The sequence below is a fragment of the Tamandua tetradactyla genome, chromosome 25 (genome assembly GCF_023851605.1).
Source record: "Tamandua tetradactyla isolate mTamTet1 chromosome 25, mTamTet1.pri, whole genome shotgun sequence".
Lineage (NCBI taxonomy): Eukaryota > Metazoa > Chordata > Mammalia > Pilosa > Myrmecophagidae > Tamandua > Tamandua tetradactyla.
The window spans coordinates 29,652,564-29,678,141 of NC_135351.1; the positions used below are offsets into that span (position 1 = coordinate 29,652,564).

Sequence of the window (25,578 nt, forward strand, 5' to 3'; positions counted from 1 at the left end):
GGACACCATTGGCTGGCCGGCTTCCAATTACAGCGGGCTGTAATCCACGCCCTGGCCATCTTGGGTCCTTGCAGTCACGGACCAGGAAGAGTCCGGCTTGCGCAGCTGGGGACCCCGCCACGAGTGGGAGGTGAAGAAAAGCTTTTCCTCCTCTTTGGGATTGTTCTCCGGTTGTAGCTGTGTCCATGGGCGGCTTGGAGAGAAGGCACGACCGGAAAATCGTCACTTAAAGGTCAGAGGAGAAGAGAAAACCCCGAGCATCATTCTGTAAGGTCGGAGAAGGGGAAGCCCTTAGTCCCGGGGCGAGCGGGGACCCTGGAAAGGGAAAGCGCTGGCGGGAGGAGCTGCGGGACCTGCTTTACTCCGGGGTCACACATTCTTGCCCAGAGGAAGGAAGGAGGGAAGGGAGGGAGCGGGTGGGAGAATCGATGATAACCGCGGAGAAAACTCAACTCTGGCCAGAAAAGTGAGCAGCAGAGGGCAGAAAACTCTCTCCCTGGTGGGGCAGGAGGGGTATGGAAAAGGAGTATCTTGTTGGCTTATTTCCTGGAAGGTTTAATGAATCAGTCCGCGTGTTGATACCTGAACCGGTAGAGGAAGGGCAGAAGTTATGGCACCGCTGATGCCACCATGGGTCACGGGACAGTTTGACCTAGATGAGAGTCTGGGTGCCAGCGTCCTCGACTCGCTCTCCCCCTCTGTGCTTCTAGGCCCGGCCCCTGCTCTCCCGAGTGACTCGTCTTTGGTTTTTATGGAGCCAGCTGCTTCCCTGCACTTACCCCTGTCAGACTCCCTTCTCATCTTCCTCCTGCTCGGCTTGTATGCCAGGGTCTCAGGTAGGGGTCTATGCCAAATGCTCCTACCCACTTCTCAGAAAGGAAAACCAGCGCTCAGTCTGCCGAAGAAAGAGAGAAGAGGCCAGGACGAATCCTTTCCTTCCCGGCATGTTCCTTAAATTCATCTCTGCACCGTCCTCTAGAATTGCAATGGCAGCCACAAATGCGAGCCGCCCGTGTAATTGTGAATTTTAAATGGGAGTCGCTGCATTCAAAAATGTAAAACATAGATGAAGTAAGTCTTAATAGCAGATTTGATTTAACCCAGCATATCCACAGCATTTTTATTAAAATTATTTTCTTAATATAAAAATTACTAATTAGATGTTTATTTTTTTATACTAAGCTTTCAAAATGCTGTGTTTATTTTCCATTTATAGCACCTTTAATTCTAACCAGCTAGTGGCTGCCCTGTTTAAAAGCTCAGGGTTATACTCCCTTCCAGGCACTGTACCAAGCTGGGGGGTAGACGGAAATCCCCCTGTGAGCACAGGGTCTGGGGGGGCTCTCCGTGGGTCTTTCAGGAAGCAGCAGCAGCCTCAGTAGCAATCCCACCTCGGGGGTGCTGCCGACCAGCCACAGCCACTGACCGCCCGAAGCCTCAGCCCAAGAAGCCCCTGTGGTCTCAGAAACGGTCTCCATGCCCGGGAGTCTCCACTCCCTTTCCCCCCTTAGGTGCTTGAGGGCCGGAAGCCCTGTCTGATTCTTCCCCTTTGTTGAACAGCCCCGTTCACTGTGGTGGGACCTGCCGATCCAGTCGTAGCCCTGGTGGGAGGAAGCAGCACTTTACACTGCCACCTGTCACCCGAGAAAAACGCGGAGGCCATGGAGGTGCGGTGGTTCCGGTCGCAGTTCTCCCCGGCCGTGCTCGTGTACAAGGGCGGGCGAGAGAGGCGAGAGGAGCAGATGGAGGAGTACCGAGGAAGAACCACCTTTGTCAGCGATGGCATCAGCAAGGGGCGCGTGGCGCTGATCATAAGCAACGTCACCGCCCACGAGAATGGCAGCTACCGCTGTTACTTCCAAGAAAGCAAGTCCTACGATGAGGCCGTTGTGAACCTTGTGGTGGCAGGTAAGTCACTTCCTTGGGGAATGGTTTCTGCTCTAAACTCTGCCTGTTGGAGACCGGCGGTTGTTTGCCAGGAGTCCCAGTTAAGCTGGAGGGGCTGATCTTCCTGTCCTCCTGTGAGGGTGTGCACCCTGTAAGCCTGAGGCATCATCTCTTAGAAGCACACACACAAATCAGCATGGCCTGGGGCAGGGTAGTATGTTTAATCCCCACAGACTGATCATTTTTCTTTTCTACTTTTTATTGTACTACCTTATACATAACTCAACAGCTTCCTGTTTTAACCACTTTCAACTATACAATTCGATGTTCTTAATTATGCTCACAATATTGTGCTGCCATCACCAACATCCATTTCTCACCCTTTCTCATCATCTCAAATAGAAACTCTGCACCCATTAAGTAATGTCTCCCCGTTACACACACACACACACACACACACACACACCCTGGCCCCCTAGTAGCCTGTAATTTACTGTGTCTATGAATTTGTTATTCTACCTACAGATCAGTCTTATGCTTACTTCTTAAAGACCTCTAAGTCCCTTCCCCAATAATATGTTTTAGAATTATTTTGATATTCTTATAGCGAAATATGATTCACATGCAGAAAACTTAATAAAACATTAATGTACGATTTCCTGAATTATTATGAAGTATAATTCATGTAACTACTATTCACGTCAACAAACAGAAAGAACATTGCCTTCTTCTGTCCCTTCTCAATCTCAATCCCTCTCCCCCATCTAAAAGTTAAACACTATCCTGACTTCTATATTAATTGCTACCTTGTTTTTCTTTACAGCTCTATCCCAAAAATCTGCATTATTGAACAATGTATAGTATTGTTTGCCTGTTTTTTGAAATTTATTTAAATAGAATCATATGATATATTTTCTGGCTAGCTTCTTGCACTTCCCGTTATGTATCTGAGATTTACTAGAGTGGTTCTGTGTAGCAACTTTGTTTTTAATTACTGCATAATGTTCCATTGTTTAACTCCGCCACAATTTATTCATCCATTCTGCTCTTGATGATCATTGAAGTTGTTTCCAGCTTTGTGTTATCATAAACAATGATACTAAGAATATTCTTTTATAAGTCTCTTGGCACACATGTTTTAGTTGTGTTTTTTTCCTAGAAGTAGAAGTGCTATGTCATGGGAAATACTCACCTTTATCCTTGATAAATATTAGTGATGTGTTTTACAAAGTCTCTGTACCAGTATATACGTTATGGAGCTTCTGATGCTCCATAAGTTCTTCATCAAGTCCAAAAAGAAGAATTTTACATTGGATTTTAGCCCATTTCTTCTTCCTGGTTGTTTTTCTCCAGGAATAGGAGGATCAAACAACATCCCTTGACCCCTTCCAACCTCTTCCCCACATTCATGTTCTCCTTAACACTTTCCACCTTCTTACATACTATGCATTATATTTATTTATCCTTTTCATTATGTCTCTCCCACCAGAATGTAACCTCCATAAAGCATGAAGTTCTACATTTCATTCCCTACTATATTCCAATCTCTAGAATAAAAACTTGGGCATAATTAAGGCTCAACAAATATTCATCAAACGAATAAATGAATCTGTTCCATAAAGCTGTAAGTGTTTATCACATCTCTATTCCAAGCTGAGCCATCTCTATTTCAAGCCTGAGCTCTGTTTCTTTAGCTTTTTGCCATGAGCCTCTGAGCAGCCCACATTTTCCATCTTTGATACAGGTGTCAATCAGGATAAACTAGATTATGCTGGTATAACAAATAGCACCTCTCAAACACCAGTGGGTTGAAACAATAGAGGTCTATTTCTAATACATGCAACATGTTCTTCATAGGTCTGCTGGTGTTCCACTCCACACAGACTCCCACAGGGATCAGAAGCATTTCTTTTCAGCACAGCAGAGGGAAATAGAACCCTGGAAATCACACACACGCTCTTAAAGCTTCTGCCAGGAGGTGATACACGTTGTTCATAGTCATATTTCATTAGCCAAAACAAGTTGCATGACTATATCTACCTGTCTGGAAAGCAGAAATACTATCCTAACCATGTACACCAGTGAACTGAAAATTTTTGGTAAACATCAATGAAGAGTGCTTTTTTAAAAAATTTATTTATTTATTAAATAAAAAAATTAACAACAAAAAACATTAACATGATCATTCCATTCCACATATATAATCAGTAATTCTCAATATATCACATAGTTGCATATTCATCATTTCTTAGAACATTTGCATCAATTCAGAAAAAGAAATAAAAAGACAACAGAAAAAGAAATAAAATGAAAACAGAAAAAAAAAAAAAGATTATACATACCATACCCCTTACCCCTTGCTTTCATTGATCACTAGCATTCCAAACTAAATTTATTTTAACATTTGTTCCCCCTATTATTTATTTTTATTCCATGTGTTCTACTTGTCTGTTGCAAGGTAGATAAAAGGAGCATCAGACACAAGGTTTTCACAATCACACAGTCACATTTGTTTCATTTCTTTTGGGTAAACACCTAGGAGTGAATTGCTGGGGCATAGGTAGGTGTAATTGTATGTTGAATTTTATAAGAAACAGTGAAACTAATTTCTAAATTGGTTGTACCATAGGAAATATATGAGTGTTTCATTTGCTCTACATCCTTGCCAACATTTGCTATTCTTAGTTTTTTTGTTTTTATTTTAGCCATTCTAATGTATATGTAATGGCATACCATTGTGGTTTAAATTTTGCCTTTCCCTGAGGTTGAGCAGCTTTTCATGTGTTTTAGGAAGTATCAGTTTAAATTTTTTGTCTGTTTTATTGGTTGCTTATCTTTTTATTATTGAGCTGTAGGACTTCTTTATATTCTGGATATGAGTCCTTTGTCAGATATATATATTGTAAATATTTTCTCCCAGTTTGTGGCTTTTTATTTTACTTTTTGTATTGGTTTATTTTTCTTTTATTATTTCTTTATCAGTGTGTGGCTTTTTACATTCAGTCCTGTTGCACAATCTGTATCCCTTCAGCTCCAATTACCCAATATCTTATCCTATTTCTATCTCCTGATGGTCTCTGTTACCAAACGAAATTCTCCAAGTTTATTCACTAATGTTAGTTCATATCAGTGAGACCTTACACTATTTATCCTTTTGTTTCTGGCTAATCTCACTCAGCATAATATCCTTAAGGTCTATCCATGTTGTTACATACTTCATAACTGGATTCTGTCTTACAGCTGCATAATATTCCATCATATGTATATACCACAGTTTGTTTAGCCACCCATCTGTTGATGGACATTTTGGCTGTTTCCATCTCTTGGTAATCGTAAATAATGCTGCTATAAACACTGGTGTGCAAATGTCCATTTTTGTCCTTGCCCTCATGTCCTTTGAGTAGAGACAACATGTAGATGGTCCCGTTCCCTAATCCATTCTGCCAGTCCATGTCCCCTGATTGGGAAGCTTAATCCATCAGCATCAGTGTTCTTACTGTCTGGGTTTTTTGCTTTTTAGCTTTTAATGTCCTTCTAATTCTCCTTCTTTTTACCTTTACTCATGGTCTTCCTTTCTACACTCTTCTCCACACCTCTCTCTTCTGCCTTCGTATCTGTCTCTAGTGCTCTCTTTAGTATTTCTTGCAGAGCTGGTCTCTTGGTCACAAATTCTCTCAGTGATTTTTTATCTGAAAATGTTTTAATTTCTCCCTCATTTTTGAAGGACAATTACACTGGATATAGAATTCTTGGTTGGCAGTTTTTCTCTTTTAATAATTTAAATATATCATCCCACTGTCTTCTTGCCTCCATGGTTTCTGTTGAGAAATCTACACATAGTCTCATTGGGCTTCCCTTGTATGTGATGGATTGCTTTTCTCTTGCTGCTTTCAAGATTCTCTCTTTCTCTTTGACCTCTGATATTCTGATTAGTAAATGTCTTGGAGTACATCTATTTGGATCTATTCTGTTTGGGGTACGCTGCACTTCTTGGATCTGAAATTTTAAGTCCTTCATAACAGTTGGGAAATTTTCAGTGATAATTTCCTCCATTAGTTTTTTTCCTCCTTTTCACTTCTCTTCTCCTTCTGGGACACCCACAACACGTATATTCATGTTCTTCATATTGGCCTTCAATTCCCTGAGTCCCTGCTCATATTTTTCCATTTTTTTCCCTATATTTTCTTTTTCTTGCTGGATTTCAGATGTTCCATCCTCCAGTTCAGAAATCCTATGTTCTGTCTCTCGAAATCTACCATTGTAGGTTTCCATTGTTTTTTTCATCTCTTCTACTGTACCTTTCATTCCCATAAGTTCTGTGATTTGTTTTTCCAGACTTTCAATTTCTTCTTTTTGTTCATTCCTTGCCTTCTTTATATCCTCCCTCAATTCATTGATTTGGTTTTTGATGAGGTTTTCCATGTCTGTTTGTATATTCTGAATTAATTGTTTCAGCTCCTGTATCTCATTTGAATTGCTGGTTTGTTCCTTTGACTGGGCCATATCTTCAATTTTCCTGGTGTGATTTGTTATTTTTTGCTGGCATCTAGGCACTTAATTACCTTAATTAGTTTATTCTGGAGATTGCTTTCACTTCTTTTACCTAGGGTTTTCTTGCTGGATGAATTTGTTGTCTATTTGTTCTTTGACATTTAGTTCAGGTTTTTCTGGACCTCTAGCTTAGGTTTTGTTTAACATAGCAGAATTTTTCAGTTCTTGTTTTCTTGTTACTTGCCCTGCTTGTATGGTGCGTTTTTCCCCCCATACTAAGGAGGGTCTACATAGGTATTATACACCCCAGCTGGATTTTCCCAGACCAAACTGGCCTCCTATGAGGAAGAAAGATTCACCTGTGTCAATTTTCCCCGAGGGTGAGACCCAGCAGGTTGACAGACTTTCCTGTGAAGTCTCTGGGCTCTGTTTTTCTTATCCTGCCCAGTATGTGGTGCTTGTCTGCCTGCAGGTCCCACTAGCATAAGATGATGCGGTACCTTTAACTTTGGCTGGGGGCATGGTGGAGACAGAGGAGAGGTTGTAGGCTGGTTTTAATGGCTTCAAATTACCAAGCCCTGGTGTCTGAATTCCTTGATGGAGGGATTCCACCTGAGTGGGGCTTCACCCCTCCCCTGGGGAAGGCACAAGCTCCAGATAAGCCCCCAAAAGAGCTCACTTCTGCCTATGCCTGGGGCAGTTGCAGCCTGAAAAGTCCTGCCGCTGTATCCAGAGGCAGTCAAGCCTTCATAGATACACAGCCACAAAAACCTCTGTTTCCCTTTTTTTTTTTTCCCCCTTTTTCTGTCAGTCCTGCCCCCTTGGCATTGGGGCAAAAATGAGCAACCTCTGCTTTGATCAGGTTCACCTATGCTGGGGGCCTATTTTTAGTAGTCAGAATTTGTTAATTAGTTCCACAATTGGCGTTTGATTGTGCCCAGTCCCTGCTGCTGGTAAAGTCCTTTCCTTCCCCCTCTGGGAAGCGGCCTGTGGCGGAGGGGCGCTGGCTGCCACAGCTTTGGGAACTCACGGTTCTGGGGGGTGCTCGCAGCTGGTCCAGCTGGTCCAGACTGGGGTACGCTGTGTGTGTGGTCACTATCGTGGCTCCAGGAGCTGTTCTGTACTGTTTCTGGTTATTTAGTAGTTGTTCTGGAGCACGAACTAAAATGCACATGTTGTTAAGCCGCCATTTTGACCCGGAGGTCGACAATTGATCTTTGATAAGGCAGTCAAGCCAACTCACCTGGGACAGAACAGTCTCTTCAATAAATGGTGCCTAGAGAACTGGATATCCCCATGCAAAAGAATGAAAGAGGATCCATATCTCACACCCTCTACAAAAATTAACTCAAAATGGATCAAAGGCCTAAACATTAGATCTACAACCGTAAAACTTTTAGAAGAAAATGTAGAGAAATATCTTATAAATCTTATAATAGGAGGTAGTTCCCTAGACCTTACACCCAAAGCATGAGCATTGAAGAAATAAATAGATAAATGGGAATGCCTCAAAATTAAACACTTTTGTGCATCAAAGAACTTTGTCAAGAAAGTAAAGAGACAGTCTACACAATGGGAGACAATATTTGGAAACGACAGATGAGATAAGGGTCTAGTACCCAGAATATATAAAGAGATTGTTCAACTCAACAACAGAAAGAAAAACAACCCAATTACAGAATGGGCAAAAGACATGAACATATACTTCTCAGAAGAGGAAATACAAATGGCTAAAAGGCACATGAAAAGATGCTCAACTTCCCTGGCTATTAGGGAAATGCAAATCAAAACCACAATTGCACATCATCTCACACCCACCAGAATGGCCATTATCAATAGGAAATTGATATAATTAAATTAAAATAGGAAACAACAAGTGCTGGAGAGGATGTGGAGAAAAAGGCACATTTATCCAGTGTTGGTGGGAATGTCAAATGGTGTACAACTGCTGTAGAAGGCAGTTTGGTGGTTCCTCAGGAAGCTAAGTATAGAATTGTCATCTGACCCGGCAATACTATTGCTAGGTATCTACTCAGAGGACATGAGGGCAAGGACACAAATGGACATTTGCACACCAGTGTTCATAGCAGCATTATTTATAATTGCCAAGAGATGGACACAGCCCAAATGCCCATCAACAAATGAGTGGCTAAACAAGCTGTGGTATATTCATACAGCAGAATAGTATTCAGCTGTAAGACAGATTAAGTTATGAAGTATATACCAACATGGATGGACCTTGAGGACATTATGCTGAGTGAGATTAGCCAGAAATAAAAGGACAAATACTGTATGGTCTCACTGATATGAACTAACATTAGTGAATGAACTTGGAGAATTTCTGCTAAGAACAGAGACTATCAGGAGTTAGAAATAAGGTAGATACTGAGTAATTGGAGCTGCAGGGATACAGATTGTGCAACAGGACTGATTGTAAAAATTCAGAAATGGATAGCACAATACTACCTAACTGTAATACAATAATGTTAGAATGCTGAATGGAGCTGAATGTGAGAATGATAGAAGGAAGAGGCCTGGTGGCACAAATGAAATCAAAAGGAAATATAGATAATAAAGACTGAGATGGTATAATGTAGGAATGCCTAGAGTGTACAATGATAGTGACTAAATGTACAAATTTAAAAATTTTTTTGCATGAGGAAGAACAAAGGAATGTCAGTACTGCAGTGTGTTGAAAATTGATGGTAATTCCTATTTTAAAACTTTTATTTATGTGTGAGACTAAAACAAAAAATATTTGGTGCAAAATTTATAGTTTGACTATAAATTCCAGTAGCCATGTTTCTTGAAGATGATTGTATAATGAAATAACTTTCACAATGTTACTGTGTGATTGTGAAAACCTTGTGTCTGATGCTCCTTTTATCTGCCTTATCAACAGAGAAGTAGAACATATGGATTAAAAATAGATAAACAACAGGGGGAACAAATGTTAAAATAAACTTAGTAGATTGAAATGCTGGTAATTGGTGGGGGCGGATAGGGGCCATGGTATGTAACAATTTTTTTGTTTTCTTTTTATTTCTTTTTCTGGATTGATGCAAATGTTCTGAGAGGTGACCGTGGTGATGAATATATAACTATATGATGATAATGTGAGTTATTGCTTATATACCAAGAATGGAATGATCATATGCTAGGAATTTTCGTTTATAGGTTATGTTTTTTAAAAATTTTTTAATTTTTAAAAAAAGAAAAGAAAAGAAATGTTTGGGTTGGGCCAAGGTAGTTCAGCAAGCAGAGTTTTCACATGCTATGCTAGAGACCTGGGTTTGATTCCTAGTGCCTGCCCATGAAAAAAAGAAAAAAATGTTTGAAGAGTGGTGTTATTTTGATCCACCTGACCAGTAGAAGTAAGGTTTGGGGACATTGTGATTTTGGGGGGACCTCAAGTCATGACTGGTAGACGATCCTACCCTGCTTACTTAGAAGGGCAACCTTGCATCTGCTTAGTGCAGTAAAGGAAGATAATTTCTTGACTCTTACATCCTGTGTGTCTGCAGCAACCCTGTGATTGACCAGGGTTGGGTCGATCCTGACCATCCTGACTTCTAGGATGTGGAGGGCAGAGACCTTCTGTTCTTTTCCTGCAAGCATAACTCTGCTCTGTCCTGCCCACTTTGAACTGGGTAGTTGTAGGATCTTTTATTGTTTACGGTGTTTTTGTTCAGTTGATTGGTTTTGTCTTAAGTCTTATACTTGTGCCCATTGAACCCAACTGAATGTGTGGTAGAAACATTTTTTTCCAGGTTGTCATTTTGCATTTGATTCCATTGCAGGGTTTCTATGTCAGTGTATTGGTTTGCATGCTGCCGGAATGTGATATACTGAAACTGGCATGGCATGTACAAAAGGGGAATTTAATAAGTTACAAGTTTACAGTCCTAAGGAAGTGAAAGTGTACAAATTAAGGCACCAACAAGAGGTTACCTTCCCTTAAGAATGGCCAATTGGTCTGGAACACCTCTGTCAACTGGGCAGTCACATGGTTGGAATCTGCTGGTCCCTTGCTCCTGGGCTCCGTCTCTATCCGTGTGAGGGTTCCTCACTTTGCTTCTCTGGGGCTGGCCCTGATCTCTTGGCTTCCCTTGGCTCTCTCCAGGTTCTGGCTTGCGTAACATCACGTGGTGATGTCTGCTGGGCTCCAAGCATCTCCAAACATCTGTGCTTCTGTGCTTCACATGTCCACATCTGTGTCAGCTCTGCTATGAAGTTTCTGTTGGCCCTGAGGCTTCTGTCACTTCTATCATTTCTGACTCTCTCCAAAATGTTTCCTGCTTTGAAGGATTTCAGTAATGAATCAGTAATTTCAGTAAATGTGTGGTGTCACATCTCCGTTTAATCAAAGGGTCACACCCACACTGGGCACACCACATCTCCTGGAGAAAATCTAATCAAAATTCCACACTACAATGTTGAATCAGGGTTAAGAAAAATGGCTGCCCCCAAAAGAATGGATTACACATAGACCATGGCTTCTCTGAGTTACATAATATTGTCAAACTGGCACAATGAGCCTTTAGATGTCCAACTTGTTTTTCTCTTAGCAAAAACTGGACTTAGCAGGAAGAACTGTGCTTAAGTGAATGCTTTGATTTCCTGTCTTTGGTGTAATTTGGGGGTTAGACTTTTAAAGGAACTCTTCAAAAGAAGTTTGGACAGCGTAGGATGATGCTTTTGCAGCCTTCTAACACCCATTATTCACTTTAATTGAAGATTCTTTTAAAGCTAGAATATAGTTAGGAAGAGCTTTGACTCTTAGGATTTCTTTTCAACTAATTTTTAAAGTAATTCATTCGTTTATAGTCTGTGTTGTTTATTTTTAATAAAGCAGCTGTAGGTTTACAGAAAAATCACTCAGAAAGTAGAGTTCCCATATTCCTACCTCCCCTCCCACACTAGTAACACTTTCCTGTTACTAACATTTTGTATTAGTGTAGTACCTTTGTTACAACTAATGAAACAATATTATTAAAATTATACTAGTAACTATAGTCTATAGTTTACATTAGGGTTCACTCTTTGTGTTACACAGTTCTATGGATTTTAAAATTTTTACTCTGGTAACACAACCCAAAATTTCCCATTTTAACCACTTCCAATTATACAGTTCAGTAGTGTTAATTATGCTTCCATGTTGAGCTCCCATCACCACCATCCATTACCAAAACTTTTCCATCACTCCAAACTGAAACTCTATACTGATTAAGCTTAATTTCCCATTCTCCACCCCCAACCTCTACTCTAGTTTCTGGCTCCATGAATTCGTATATCCTAACTATTTCATGTAAGTAGGCTCACACAATATTTGTTCCTTTGTGTCTGGCTTATTTCACTGAACATGATGTCTTCAAAGTTTCATCCATGTTATATGTATCAGAACTTTATTCCTTTTTATACGGCTGAATAAATTCCATTGTATACATATATACCACATTTTAGTTGCAGATTCTTAAGATTTTTGATGATGTTGCTCTGATGGAAGACACTGAAGAGACAATATTGTTATCTTTAGGATCCCAGGACATCCAGATCTTTCTAGAAAGTAGATGTTGTAGAGAACAGAAAAATCACTCAATTGACCACCTGAGAGATAAACATCTCTGCACTGGGCTAAGTGCTGGTTTTGCAGACCAGCTCTATCCATTCTCCTAAAGAAACAGCAGTTCCTGCTGAGTAGCAGATAGCTATGATGATGTGAAGCCCTAAAGCAGGAGAAGGGGCAGTGTTTTCAAGTTTAAAAGTATCTAAAGATTCTACTGGCCAGGCAGTTTTTCTGTCCTTATTGTATTATTCTAGAGCATCAGGAAGCCAAGGCTATTGAGAAGTTTTCCCAGGAGCATAAAGTGAAATGCCTTTTCAGGTCCAAATGGACTTACCCCCACAGAAGGGAGAAAATGAAAGTCTGTGATGAAATTAATCAGGGAAAAAGCAGATAAATGCTTGGTACTTTGGTGGCGCCTGTAGGTGGAGCACAAAGACTATCATGCGATACTATCCTCCGGCCTTGGAAAGCTCACAGCTTATTTGGCATATTGGTCTCCTGAGGTTCTCTAACTTCAAGGTTCTTTCTTCCTTTCTTTCTTTCCTAACTTTCTTTCTTCCTTCTTCCATGGCTCCTTCCTTCCTGTCCTTCCATTCTTCCTTCGCAGAAGGGACACTGCACTGGCCAGGCATATGTGGAACATGCAGTTTCGGTTTCACTGGCACTTCGGACTGACTCTCTCCCTCCTCCCCTTGGCTTGCATCACTAGGAGCTGAGCTTCTAGGACACGTGGTTAGAACACCATGTTAGTTTGCAAGGTGCTGGAATGTGATATGGCAATGGAATGGCATTTTAAAAAGAGAATTTAATAAGTTACAGGTTTACAGTTCTAAGCCTATAAAATTATCCAAACTCAGGCATCCCGGGAAAGATACTTTAATTCAAGGAAGTCTGATGGGTCAGAAACACCAGTGTCTGCTAGGAAGTCACGTGGCTGGCATCTGCTGGTCCCTTGCTCCTGGGCTCCATTGCTTTCAGTCTCTGTCTGTGTGGGGATTCCTCACTTTGCTTCTCTGGGGGCTGGCTTTCATCTCTTGGCTTCCCTTAGCTCTCTCCAGGTTCTGACCTGTTTAACATCTCATGACAACGTTTGCTGGGCTCCAAGCATCTGCAAACATTCGTGTCTCTGTTCTCCGAGTGTCAAGAGCTATATCAGCTCTGCTCTGAAGTTTCTGTCGACTCTGTCACTTCTGTCATTTCTGACTCTCTCCAAAATGTTTCCTCTTTTAAAGGATTCCAGTAAACTAATCAAGACCCACCCGGAATAGGTAGAGTTACATCTCTATCTAAGCATAGGCCACACCCACAATTTAGCGTGTCACATCTCATGGAAATAATCTAATCAAAAGTGTCCAACCTACTGATAATGAATCAAGACTAAAACATGGATTTTCTGGGGTGCATGATATTTTCAAACTGGCACAGACAACGTCACCTTTTCAGCTGAGCCCCGGTTTCCCTTCCCAGGCCTGGGCTCTAAGCCCCTCATTGAAATGAAGGGCCACGAGGACGGGGGCATCCGGCTAGAGTGCACCTCTGCCGGGTGGTTCCCAGAGCCCCATATGGTGTGGCGGGACCCCTCCGGCAAGACCGTGCCCGCCCTGGAGGAGGCTCGCATTGCTGGTGCCGACGGCCTCTTCACCATCACCTCGGCCGTGATTGTCATAGACAATGCAGTGAGAAACATGTCCTGCTCCATCAGTAACACGCTGCTCAGTCAGGAGAAGGAGGCTCGAATATTCATTCCAGGTGAGTTCTCTGCACCCTGGAGACTCATAGGGTGGAGCCAGAAACCTCAGCAAACAAACTGGAGCCCTGAGCAGCGTTGAAGGCATGGAGGGTGGGGGTCCTGGACCTTGAAGAGCTCCAGGCTGCAGCTGAGCTGAGCCCTCTCCCCTTGTCAGAAGAGGAAAAATTGTATATTGTAAAAACCCATCAATAGGAGCCTCTTCACTGAGGGTAAAACAGAAGTTTTTCCATTACAGTCCTTGTCTTGCAACAATTTTTAAATATTAAGAGCAGTCATAAAAAATGGAGAGTGGGTGAGAAATATGTGCAGGGTATGTCTACCCTGCCTGCTGAAACCCTGTGAGATTTTCTAAGGGACGATGCTGGGGAAATTCCCTATGTATGGACACTCATAAATTCATTCAACAAATACTTAAAAAGCATCTCCTGTGTTTGAGGCACTGTTCTAGAAACTGAGGATAAGCCAGGAAGCAAAGTACACAGAGATCCTTGCTCTCATGGAGCTCACATTCTAGAGGGGGACAGAGAGCAGTAAATGAAATAATTAAGTAAAATGTATATTACATCAGATGGCGATAAGTACTATAGGAAAAGTAAACGGGAGGACAGGACTAAGGAGCACCAGGGACCTGGGGGTATTGTGATGATAGCTAAGATGGTCAGGAAAGTCCTCACTGAAAAGATGGCAATTGAGCAAAAGACCAGAATGCAGGGACAGTGAGCCATGCAGAGATTTGAGGATCGAGCAACACAGGAAGCATATGCAAAGGGCCTGAGGCAGGAGCATGTCTAGCAGCTCTGCAGAACGCCAGGAGGCCAGTGTGGCTGGAATGGAGTGATTGGAGGGAGAGTTGGAGGAGATGAGTTCAGAGAGGTGATGAGGCCAAAGCATATCAGGCCACCAACAGTCTTTGCCTTTCATTCTGAGTGAGATGGAAAAACTTTGGAAGGTTTTGAGCAAAGAAGTAACATGATTTCAGGCTGCAGAGTTAAGGGGCAGCAGCTGGGAGGAGAGTGCTGCAGTATTTCAGGCTAGAAGTGATGGTGGCTTGCATCAGGGCAGTGGCCGCTGTGATTTGGCAGAGCTGGTCAGCTTTTATTCATCATGGTCTTTCCCATGGTGACTCCAGGTGCTTTGCTCTCTCCTGGGTCCCCAGTCTTGGAAATCCTGTGGGCTAAGCCAGCACAGATCAAGAGTCTCTGTCTCCTTCTAGGGGAAAAGCCAACAGACAGGGACCGCAGGGAGCTCTTTTGATGCACCCTGAGGGGTGCTCTCAGCTGGGTCCCCTGCACTCACTGAATGGGACTTTCTTGATTCCCTCTCAGAGTCCTTTATGCCCAGCACATCTCCCTGGATGGTGGCCCTGGCTGTCGTCCTGCCAGTTCTGATCCTTCTCATGGCTGGGGGCGTCTGTCTCTTGAAGAAACTCCAGAAGGAAAAAGTGATTCTGTCAGTGGAAAAAGAGGTTGAACGTGAAGAAAAAGAAATCACACGTAAGAAACTAGGGGAAGAACGTGTGGAAAAAGAGCAAGAACGTCAAATAAAAGGTAAAAGGGTAGTAGGATGGTTCACTGTCATACAAAGGACACAGGTCCGGCAGGTAGAAGCATGAGGAACAGAGAAAGGAGATGAAAAGAGGCAGCAGCAAGGGCTTGGACCGCTCATGGCCTAGTAATGAGCCTGCCGGAGCTTGCTTTCTTCCATTCTGCAAATGTCTCATTCTTATTCTTGGCTACCTGCCACACTATATCATTGAGCAAAAACAAGCTAAGAGAGCGCTGATACTATCCAGCCACCTGGTCCTAGGTCTTCTCTGGTTTCCTGTCAATCCCTAGGCATGGCGGGGAGGGGGGACAGTGATGTTCATACGAAGGGCCAGTCCTCCATTGTTTGTGCAAATCTGAATTCCCTTAGTTCTTCTACTGAAGACATTAATTTGTGTGTTTCCTTTTCAGAGCAACTTCAAGAAGAATTGCGTAAGTTCAGCATTTTCTGAACCACTCCATGCACAATTTGTATTCTCCTTGGTTAGCCTTTATCTTACGAAATCCCCCTCCCTGTCTGTCCCATTGCAGGCTGGAGAAGAACCCTCCTACATGCCGGTGAGTTCCTCTGACCCTCTCTCAGATCCTGACATTTCTGCCCACTAGCCAGCCATCAGGATACATTTGAGGCGGTCCCCAAGGCTGGTTGAGGCACAGCAGGGGGCTGGGGTCCGTTCCCCAGCAAATTCCCACCCATATTAACCAGGGTTCTCCAGAGAAACAGAAATGACAGGATATCTATATTATATATATACATACACACACACAGAAATTTATTATAGGAAATGACTCATGTGACTGCAGAGCTGGCCAGTCCACAGTCCATAGGGCAGGCTGAAAACTCCAATACTTTGGAAGGAGCCCTCAGCAGTCACATAAGTCACTGGTCAGCAGGTGAAATGATGATGGAGCCCAGGGGACCAGTGAAGGGCTTGACTTCCCCTACACCAGCCAGAACTCTGTGTATCAAGAAATGTTTTTTTCTTGCTCTGTGGGGGATGTAGGGTCGCTTCTGTGGAGTGAGAAATGGGGTTTCATTGCCTCATGGGAGGGGAAATGACCTCTTTTCCTGTTTAAGCCAAGTTGGAAAGTTTCTAACTGGAGTCCTAGAGACCATGTGTCTTGAATGGAAAAGGGGGCAGTTCTGAGAATGTTGAAAGGAAGTGAGAGGCATTAATTTCAGCTCTTTTGCTAAAAGTTCTGAACTTTTTAAGGGCAGTGCTTTGGGCACTCCCCAGGTAGAAGTGTGAGTTTGTAAGGTGCCTGGGATCAGGGGGCCTTCATGGAAAAGGCTGCGGCTTCCCCACTGGGTCCCCCAGGTATCATACCTTTCCTGGGACCCTGAACACCCCCCGCCCCGCCTAATCCTGAGACTTCCTCTGCAGCTGACGTGGTCCTGGACGCAGACACCGCTCACCCCGAGCTCTTCCTGGGCGAGGACGGGAGAAGCGTGTTGCGCGGCCCCTACCGCCAGGCTGTTCCCGACAACCCGGAGAGATTCGACTGCCGGCCCTGCGTCCTAGGCCGGGAGCGCTTCACCTCCGGGAGACATTACTGGGAAGTGAAGGTGGAAGACACGATGGTGTGGGCCGTGGGGGTCTGTAGAGACGATGTGGAGAGGAAAGGGGACTCCCCGCTGGTCCCTGAGAACGGCTTCTGGACCTTGGAGATGTTGGGGGTCGAGTACCGCGCCCTGTGCTGCCCTAGGCTGACCATCGCCCTGCCGGAGCGCCTCCGCCGCGTGGCCGTTTTCCTGGACTACGAGGCGGGCGACGTCTCCTTCTACAACATGGGGGACAGGTCGCACATCTACACCTGCCCCCGCTCCATCTTTGCTGGACCCATGAGGCCCTTCTTCAGGCTGGGGTCTGATGACAGGCCCCTCTTCATCTGCCCAGCGCTCACAGGGGCTCAGGGGGTCACCGTGCCTGAGGACGGCCTGATCCTCCACGGCGCGGGCGCCCAGCGAGCCCACCAGGGCCAGTCCCCGGGCCGCCACGCCGTGTAGACGGCAGTAGGGTGTAGACGCGAGGCCAGCTCGGCGCCCCAGGCGGAGCACGGGCCCTTTTGGCTGGTCACCTGAGAGCCTCCTTCAGGTGCCCCTTCACACCCACTTCAGGCCCCTGCCTTCCTCTGACCTGTTAGGCTGGTGCTTTTCTACCTCATTTGTTGTAGCCCCAGGCCAGGGACAGGTTGCAGGGAAGTTAGAGCTGTCACAGGGCTGCCAGCCAAGGAGGAAGGTGGGTGGAGGGAACAGGCTGAAAAACCTGATGCTCTAACGTCACAGGGGGCACGTGCAGCCTGATGCCTGAGTTGGCCCAGGATGCTGTGGGCTTGGGATGAGAGCACCAGAAAGCACCCATTATAAAAGGAGGGACCAATCACAGGGCCTCCTGAAGGTGGGGGACCACGGGGAGCCAAGAGAGTGGAAGCTGGGGGAGGAGCTGGAGAGCTGTAAGAGTGGCTACAGTCCCGCAGTGACAGGGGGTTCTTGGAGCTGACTGCTTGTCTCCAACCCCCCACCCCCACCCAGCCCCCAGGATTTCCAGACCGCATAGTAAAGCCAGACTCAACAGGGATGAAGGAGGAGCACACGGCCTAGATGTGGTCTGGCTCAGGTGTCCCTGAAACACCAGGAGTCAGTACTTAGTTTTTAAGTGTGGCTTGAGGTTTGAGGCCCCAGCTGAGCAGGTGAGCTCCTGAGCCAAGGTGACCACAGGGTTCAAGTTTGGTGGAGAGAGGAGCAGTTTCAAGCTTTTGATGCTTAAAAATTGTTGAGGACTCCAAAGAGTTTTTGTTCATTTAGGTTATATTTGTCAATATTCCTGATTGAAACAGAAATTTTGAAAAATATATTTGCTAATTTATATTAAAATAAAAAGCACTTAAAGGTTAATACAAATACAGGTTTTTTGAAAAAAAAAAAAAAAAACCCGAACATGGTCGGCTGCTTCTTAAGTGAAGGTATCTTTCTCTAGATGTTTTAGTTCAGATATTTTTATGGTCTTAAACTGTAAACTTTTTTTTTTTTATTTTTTATTATCAAACCAAAACAACATACAACATGAACATTCTTTTTTTATATATATTCATCATCATGATCATTTCTTAAAACATTTGCATCAATTCAGAAAAAGAAAAGGAAACAGAAAAAAATCCATACATGCCATACCCCTTACCCCTCCCTTTCATTGATCACTAGCATTTCAATCTATTACATTTATTTTAACATTTAAAACTGTAAACTTTTAATCTAACAAATTTCTTTTCTGAAAACCAGCCCATTTCTAGTATGTTACATTCCGGTAGCATTAGCAAACCAAAACAACATGAGAATCTCTAATCAAAGGCAGGATCCTTTCCTTATTTTGTGTCACATTTTGTGACTCCCAGAGGAAAAGTGCTATTTCTCCTTCCCCTCACCTCCTCTCATCCCCTCATTTCCCATTTGTAGTCATCAGTTGGAGAGATTGATTGATTGATTGATTTTGGCGTGGGCAGGCTCCAGAAATCGAACCTGGGTCTCCAGCATGGCAGGTAAGAATTCTGCCACTGAGCCACCATTGCACTGCCCTGGAGAGATTTAAATATCAATTCCAGTTGTTTAATTTTATTTCTTATTTTGCAAGTCCTTGGCATGATATCTCTTGATTTCCTCTTTCCCCCCTTCCTCCCCTTCTCAGAAAGGGTCAAAGCTTTTTGAGAAGGTCAGGGTGGAGCCATAGCCACAGTTTTTACTATGGAGGATGGGCTGAGAACAGAGGCAGCAGGGGCAGGAGGAGCCAGAGTCTTCCCTACCTCAACCCCCAGGCAACAGGAGAAAAGCTAAACTTCCCCAGAGTTTCTCACCAAAACTTACTGGGAAATTTTGTTTTAGCCACACCAAGCATTGGGCTTCTCATTGGAAACAATTTTCTTTTGGAAACATAATTGGGGAAAAGAGAAAAGAAGGAAGAGTTTTATCCCTGGTGGCACCTGGTGGCTACTTGAAAGAAGTGTCCAAGCTTTGTGTGGATTTCAACCTTAGACTTGCAATTGGAGTCCATACCCTTTATGACTTCCAGTCAGAAGTCTCCTAATCTAGAATTCAGGAATCTAGAACTATGATTATAGCATTTTCAAAATTAGGACTATAAAGTTTATACAACTTCAAATACCTTTAGATCTGACGGAGAATATGGGCTCTAGTTGAAAAAGAAAAAGTCAGCCCTGACAGTTGTCAGCTGGTAGCGGGGCAGGTCCCCACAGCTGGGCTACGGTGTTCCCTACTTAAGCAATTTCACAGAACACTGACATCAGACCAGGTCATTCTGTGATCCTGAGGAGGAAGTGAGACCAAAAAAAAGAATGATTCCATAGTGATGCCAAGATGGACAGAAAAAAAAAAGAGCACCATGCAAACCACAAAAATGACCACGCACCCTCTCCCCCACCAACTAATATGAGTAACTGCTGCACCTTTACCAGTTACAACTTTAGCCCCATTCTGTTCCTCCTACTTCCTAATAAAAATTAGTGGGCTAACCAATCACAGAGTTGTTCCATGCTTCCTCATAGCATTCATCCAGAGCAAACCTCTGCTTCCTTGAACTTCCCCCAACTCACCTAAGGAAGGCAGAAATCCTATCACAAGTTCTTCTCACACCTCTCACTGCAACCTCCCAGCCTCCCCCACCCCCATCCCCACTCTATATGACATCCTCCTTCCACAATGGGTGAGGGCAGACGCTGCCGCAACACGAACCAACAAACCCAAGAAGGCTTTGGCTGGTGGGCCTCCACGTGTCACAGGCAACTCAGAACCCCACTCTCAGCTTCCCTCCCACTCACCCCAACCCTGCCTTCCCTTCAGTTGCCCAGATATAGCAAAACCTTTTAATATCCAAAGCCAAAAGGAACTTCCTGCAGATTTCTTAGAACAAAACTTTGAAGGAAAAAAATTAAAAGACTTCCTTGTTAATGATGTATTGATAATTTTTCAGTAATAAGGCATTCACAGCAGGAAACAATCCCTTCTCTATGTGTTCCATGCACACATTCCATCTTCCTTCCCACATTTTTAACTCAAATGATAACTGGTTTAGTTCTGTTCATGTTCTAAAGAAACTTGTATAAGAGCTTGGAAAATTCTGAGTTTTTTCTCTATTGTAATACAAAGAAAGCTTTGTATCGCTTGGATAACCTGCAGATTTGAAAAAAAACCCAATTGCATGCAGATCAGTATTTTTCACTTTTCTGGAACTCTGAGCTCCTATTTCTCTGACGATTCAGAGCCTAGGACATATGAAAATGAAAAAAGCTCTTATGATGAGGATAGAGAGAAGAACGATGGTGGTAAATTGCCTCAACATTTTCCTTAAGAGACATACAGGTCTTTGGGGGTGATGACCCTAATATTAGCTGACCTATTCTTCCCCAGATTGCTCGAAGGCACACTAATTTGTGGCTGAATATTAGGAAGGGAGTTGGGGGGGGGGGTCTGTTGGGGGTAGGGACCAAAGGCTGGAGAGGAGACCAGAAAACAGGCTGGAAAAGGTCTTCCCTGATAATTCCTAGCACAATGTCTCATTCTTTGGAGAAAGAGAGACGCCTTTTGAATTTCTCACGTTCACTGAATCCTCTCTCTCTTTCTCTGTCTGTCTTAACCTGCATGGTCCCCTGCTGGAGACAGTGTCCCTATGCACTATTGACTTCGTGCATCTCTCTGCCTGAGTATATTCACTCCAGCCAATGAGGGGCAAAATTTTGTGGATCTATCTTTCAGCTTTCTTATCGCTTCATGACAATTCTGGGGTGGGTCGTGGGGAGGGGTGGGCTTCCAGGCCCATAGTCTCTCAAAGGGTTCGCAGCAGGGTGGAGGCCCAGACGCTCACAGTGGTAACCCATGCATGTACATGCCCTTTTTTGGCTCTTCCTTGTCTTACTTCCTCCCTTCCACACAGTGTTTTTTGGAGTCACCTACCAAATAAAGTACTTGCATCCAAATCTTTGCCTCGAGGTCTGCTTTAGGGGAATCCAAACTAAGACAAAGTCTGATAAGGAAACAGAGTGACATCTTTGGTGGGAGGAAAGCAAGGTGAACTCAGGTCAAGAATGAATTCATAGTCTACTCCTAAAATTTCTAAGTCCTGCATTTTCCTATTTCCCATAACCTGCCCCCAGAGGAAGAATGTAGTACTGCTTTGAAGGGATCTGTACCATTGGGTCATGGGAAAAGAAGGGCTAGGATGAACAGAGATGGGAGGGAGTTCAGAGGTAATGAGTTAAATTCTGGGCAGAACTTAGAATAGTCCATCTCTTCCCTGAATCCCCCTATTTCTCCCTTGCTCAGTACAGTCCAACCTCACATTACTGGCTCTCATTAGTTCCCTGTCCACCTCACTGTTCTAGGAACTCTCTATTTCAAAAGCATTTCTGGGAATATGACTCAGCAATGACTCAGAGCTCAGCTTCTTCCTCCCAGGGGCACATTTAACCTCCTCACACCTGCCCAAGCTCCTTTACATGGAAGTTTACCACCATTTCTCCATGCCATATCCTCTTCACGCCCTTTCCACCCACCTGTGTTTGACAATGTCCATAACTTTAACATGGCCTTGGTAAATACACGAATTATGCTGGTATTATAATGTCACAGTATCATTAGATCCTAGTTAATGATTACCATCATGCCACTAGTGTGCGCCCACAAGAAAAAGGAGCTGACCATACAGCTCAGTAGCAAATCATAGATACAGTACTGAGTGATGCCCATTCAACCCAGTCGTTCATCTTGGCTTGGTTTGGCTGCGTGCAAAAGAAACAAACCCAGCACCCTAAGCCAGAGTCATTAATCAGGAATCTCCACAGCTCTTGCAAAGTTAGCACCTGCTTCTTCACCTGCAGCTTCTAAATAAGAAGAAGGATAAAGAGCTCTAGATCTTGTGCAGTAGCCCCTTCCATCCAGTAGGGAGAATTGTGATCTTGCCCGAAGACTTACTGCATCAGAATCTATTCCTTAACAAGATCCTCCCATGATGCATATGCTGCTTTGGGAGGCATGGAGTGGAGGTAATAATTATCTGATATGTTTCACTCTGGAGCTGCACTGAGCAGCTGTTGGAGGAGGGGGGCAATTTTGTGATGGGAACAAGAAAATTAAACAAAGGAAAAAGATAAACCATTTAATTCTCCCCCACACAAAAAAATGCAAGAGGTTACACATGAAAATAAATGTAATCATATATGCTACTTGGTTCTATAAAACAATGGCCATATAAGCATTGGAAACCATGAGCAAAAGTTGGAATATCAGCAGGCTTCTAATCTTCCCTTTATATATCTGTTGCAACTTCCTGTATATATCATCAGAAAAGAGAACTGAAAATCATCACCCAGAAAATCCAGAACACTGAGGATCTCATCAGGTGGAAACAGCACTTTGAAAACTTTTAGGGCCTCAGCTGAATGGCCCTACCGATAACCACATCTAAGGTGACTAACAATGACAAAGGCCTTATGAACTATAGCAGCTAATGCAGAAGACTATTATTATCCTCATTATATTTCTATGCATATGTGAAAAAAAGTTTAAAGCCAAGAAAATATCTGTAAAACCACTTATGTTATAAAGATGTTGACTCATGCTTTTGATTTAGTATCAATAGGACATTGCTTTAGGTAAATTCCACATTTCTCTGCAACCACATAAATACTAATTTAATTTTTGACCTAAACCTTTACCATATCTAAAGTTAGTTAGAACCTCAGCTATCCTTTTGTAAACTTACTATTTGAGAAGAAGAATGCTAATGGAATAATTTGAACGGCCACCTCTAAATGTTCTTTTGAGTTGGAGCATTTAAAAACCGTCCTTTAATTCTTTCAGTTGCTCATTATGATTCCTCCCATTCTTATATCATCTTCCCAATTGATACTTGTTTTCAATGGTTAAATACTTTCTCATGGTATTGGAAACTAAATTTGAGGACCTTTTGTTTTACCTTAAACATTTTCGTACTATTTTATTTTGCTTTTTCTTTACCTTTCCTAGGATTTTAACAACAAAAAAAATCAGCTTCAGGCCTTCAAATGAACTTGAATGGGGAAAAATCAGTTTGATTTTATGGGGCGCTACTTCTGCCTTACATGATCTTTTCTTTGACATTCTATACAACATTATTAGGTCGTGAATTATTTACGTACCAGATATTATACTTTAAACATTTTCATATTTTCTAATCTTTATAATTATTTATGTTCAAATTTTAGTTGGGAATCCTATTTCCTACTTCAGCCCAGGTCTTTATAACCTCTGAATTGAGTGCCTTTGAGTTCACAGGCTAATAAGAAATTTCATAGTAAATGTAAATAAGGTCAGAAGATCTAATATAGAAGCTGATAATAAAGCATTAATGTAAAAACAAAACCAAAAAAAAGTTGGGATATATTTTTAATGGTGGTGTATGAGAGCTAAATCATCATTGAACATAGCAGGGCATCGAAAAGTAATATCTAAAAATGGATATATCAAGAAATTGCAATCTAGTATTTAGAGATAAGAATGAAGCCGATCAGGTCAGGATTAAGGCAATTCAGAATACAGGGGTAAGGAAGACATTGCCTACATTTTAAAACTTCACCTACTCTATTAGACCAAAGGAAGAGAGTTTTATTATGTCCAGAACATAAATTTTCTGTAGCACATAACGTAACTCAACCTGTCTGGATAGATCATTTAAGCAATCCAAACACAGGAAGTCCAGAATAAGAATGAGAGCCTTTAATCCTGTACAACTTAATGCGATGCCTGGATACATCCCAGAGTATATTAAGCAGAGAATCAAAACGAATTGGCAAAGGCCCTTGAGGGATGGGAGAAAAACTATGGAACTATTAAACTTTACAACCAGGAAACCCTGGATACTGTGCTAAACATTAGGGACACCCAAATCAATAGGCCAAGTCCTTGATCTTGAGGCTTGCTCTTGTGAAGCTTATGTGTGTAGGGGAGGAGCTTAGCCTACCTATAAACTCAGCTTCTTTTGTTGCCCAGATGTGGCCTCTCTCTCTCTCTCTCTCTCTCTCTCTCTCTCTAAGCCCAACTTTGCATGTGAAACCACTGCTGTCCCCCCTATGTGGGACATGACATCCAGGGATGAAAGTCTCCCTGAGCGCATGGGAGATGACTCCCAGGGATGAGCTGGGGCCTGGCATCATGGGATATACAATACCATTCTGACCAAAAGGGGGAAAAGAAGTATAACAAATAAGATCACAGTGGCTGAGAGAGTTTAAGTAGAGTTGAGAGGCTACTCTGGAGGTCACTCTTACACAAGCTTCAGTTAGACATTGCTACCCATCATAACTTGCCAAACCCCAACCAAAACCATTCCAGCTAATCCTAAAGAACACTCAGGGCAATTTATAAGATTCTACAAAGGTTCCATACACTATGGTAACTTTCCAAAACCTACAACCTCCAGACAGGTCTCTGGACCAGATAAGTCCTGAAATGTGGAGGGGCCAGACTTTTCAGAACATCAACTAGTTCCATCCCTCTATCCTATATAATCAACAGCCCCTTCCAACATAAGAAAGTTAGAATGGGCGTAGCCCAAATACCCCTAAAGAGTGGGAGAAAGATCAAAGGTGATGGTGAAGTTATACAGAGAAAGTTGGGTTTAACAAACAAGTATGAGTGCTGAATCATTATACTGATATTTCTTTTAGCCTCCAGTACCTTAGAGCAGCTAGAAGTAAAAACCGAAAATTGTGGAATTGTAACCCACACTAAACTCTGAAATCTGTTCTACAATTAATTGTGGTGATGTACTTTGAAATTTATTGCTTTTATGTATATATGTTATTTAAAGAGAAGGAGGAGTATTACAGAGAAGATAGGATTTAACAAATGAACATGACTTTTGAGTCATTATATTGATTTTTTTTTTGGTCTCCAGTGTCTTGGAGCAACTAGGAGAAAAAACTAAAAATTGTGGAACTATAACCCATACCAAACTTTGTAATCTATTCTGTGAACTACTTGTTAAAATGTACTTGGAAATGTATTGTTTTTTATATGAATTTTATTTCACAGTAAAAAAGTTTAAAAAGTTAAAAAAATTGCAGCATAAATATGTTATTGTCTTGAGGAATATGTAGATAAATAAAAGATAAAACAACTAAGTATTTGAAGTGATTCTTTGCAAAGGGATAGGATGGGAGTGGGGCTGATGCTTCTGTTAAAAACTCTTTGCACTCTGACTTTTAAGAAAATCTTTTTGTATGTATTACTTCAATAGAACAAAAACATTTTAAAAAGAAAAGGAACAAGTGGTTCCCTCAGTAAAAAGCTGGTG

At 42.7% G+C, this 25,578-nt stretch overlaps 1 protein-coding gene and 1 long non-coding RNA gene across 9 annotated transcripts in view; one reads left to right on the top strand and one right to left on the bottom strand.

Annotated features, from left to right (window-relative positions):
* Positions 1-21,660, top strand: LOC143669233 (butyrophilin subfamily 2 member A2-like). 8 transcript variants are annotated; one of them, XM_077143859.1, is made up of 8 exons: positions 3-272; positions 711-836; positions 1,561-1,908; positions 13,412-13,693; positions 15,020-15,241; positions 15,650-15,670; positions 15,770-15,796; positions 16,624-21,656. In XM_077143859.1, the coding sequence occupies exons 2-8, from the start codon at positions 752-754 to the stop codon at positions 17,244-17,246; spliced, it is 1,608 nt and encodes a 535-aa protein (XP_076999974.1). In that variant the 5' UTR covers positions 3-272; positions 711-751; the 3' UTR covers positions 17,247-21,656. The 8 variants fall into 8 exon arrangements, with proteins under 8 accessions (XP_076999976.1, XP_076999974.1, XP_076999979.1 ...); XM_077143860.1 differs by having other exon boundaries at positions 4-232; positions 15,020-15,187; positions 16,624-21,657; XM_077143858.1 differs by having other exon boundaries at positions 8-232; positions 16,624-21,655.
* The window catches only part of LOC143669236 (uncharacterized), an 11,489-nt gene continuing 4,434 nt past the window's right edge, over positions 18,524-25,578 (bottom strand). Inside the window, exon 3 of the long non-coding RNA XR_013168791.1 lies at positions 18,524-19,556. This is a non-coding gene — a long non-coding RNA (uncharacterized LOC143669236). The remainder of the gene's footprint in view (positions 19,557-25,578) is intronic.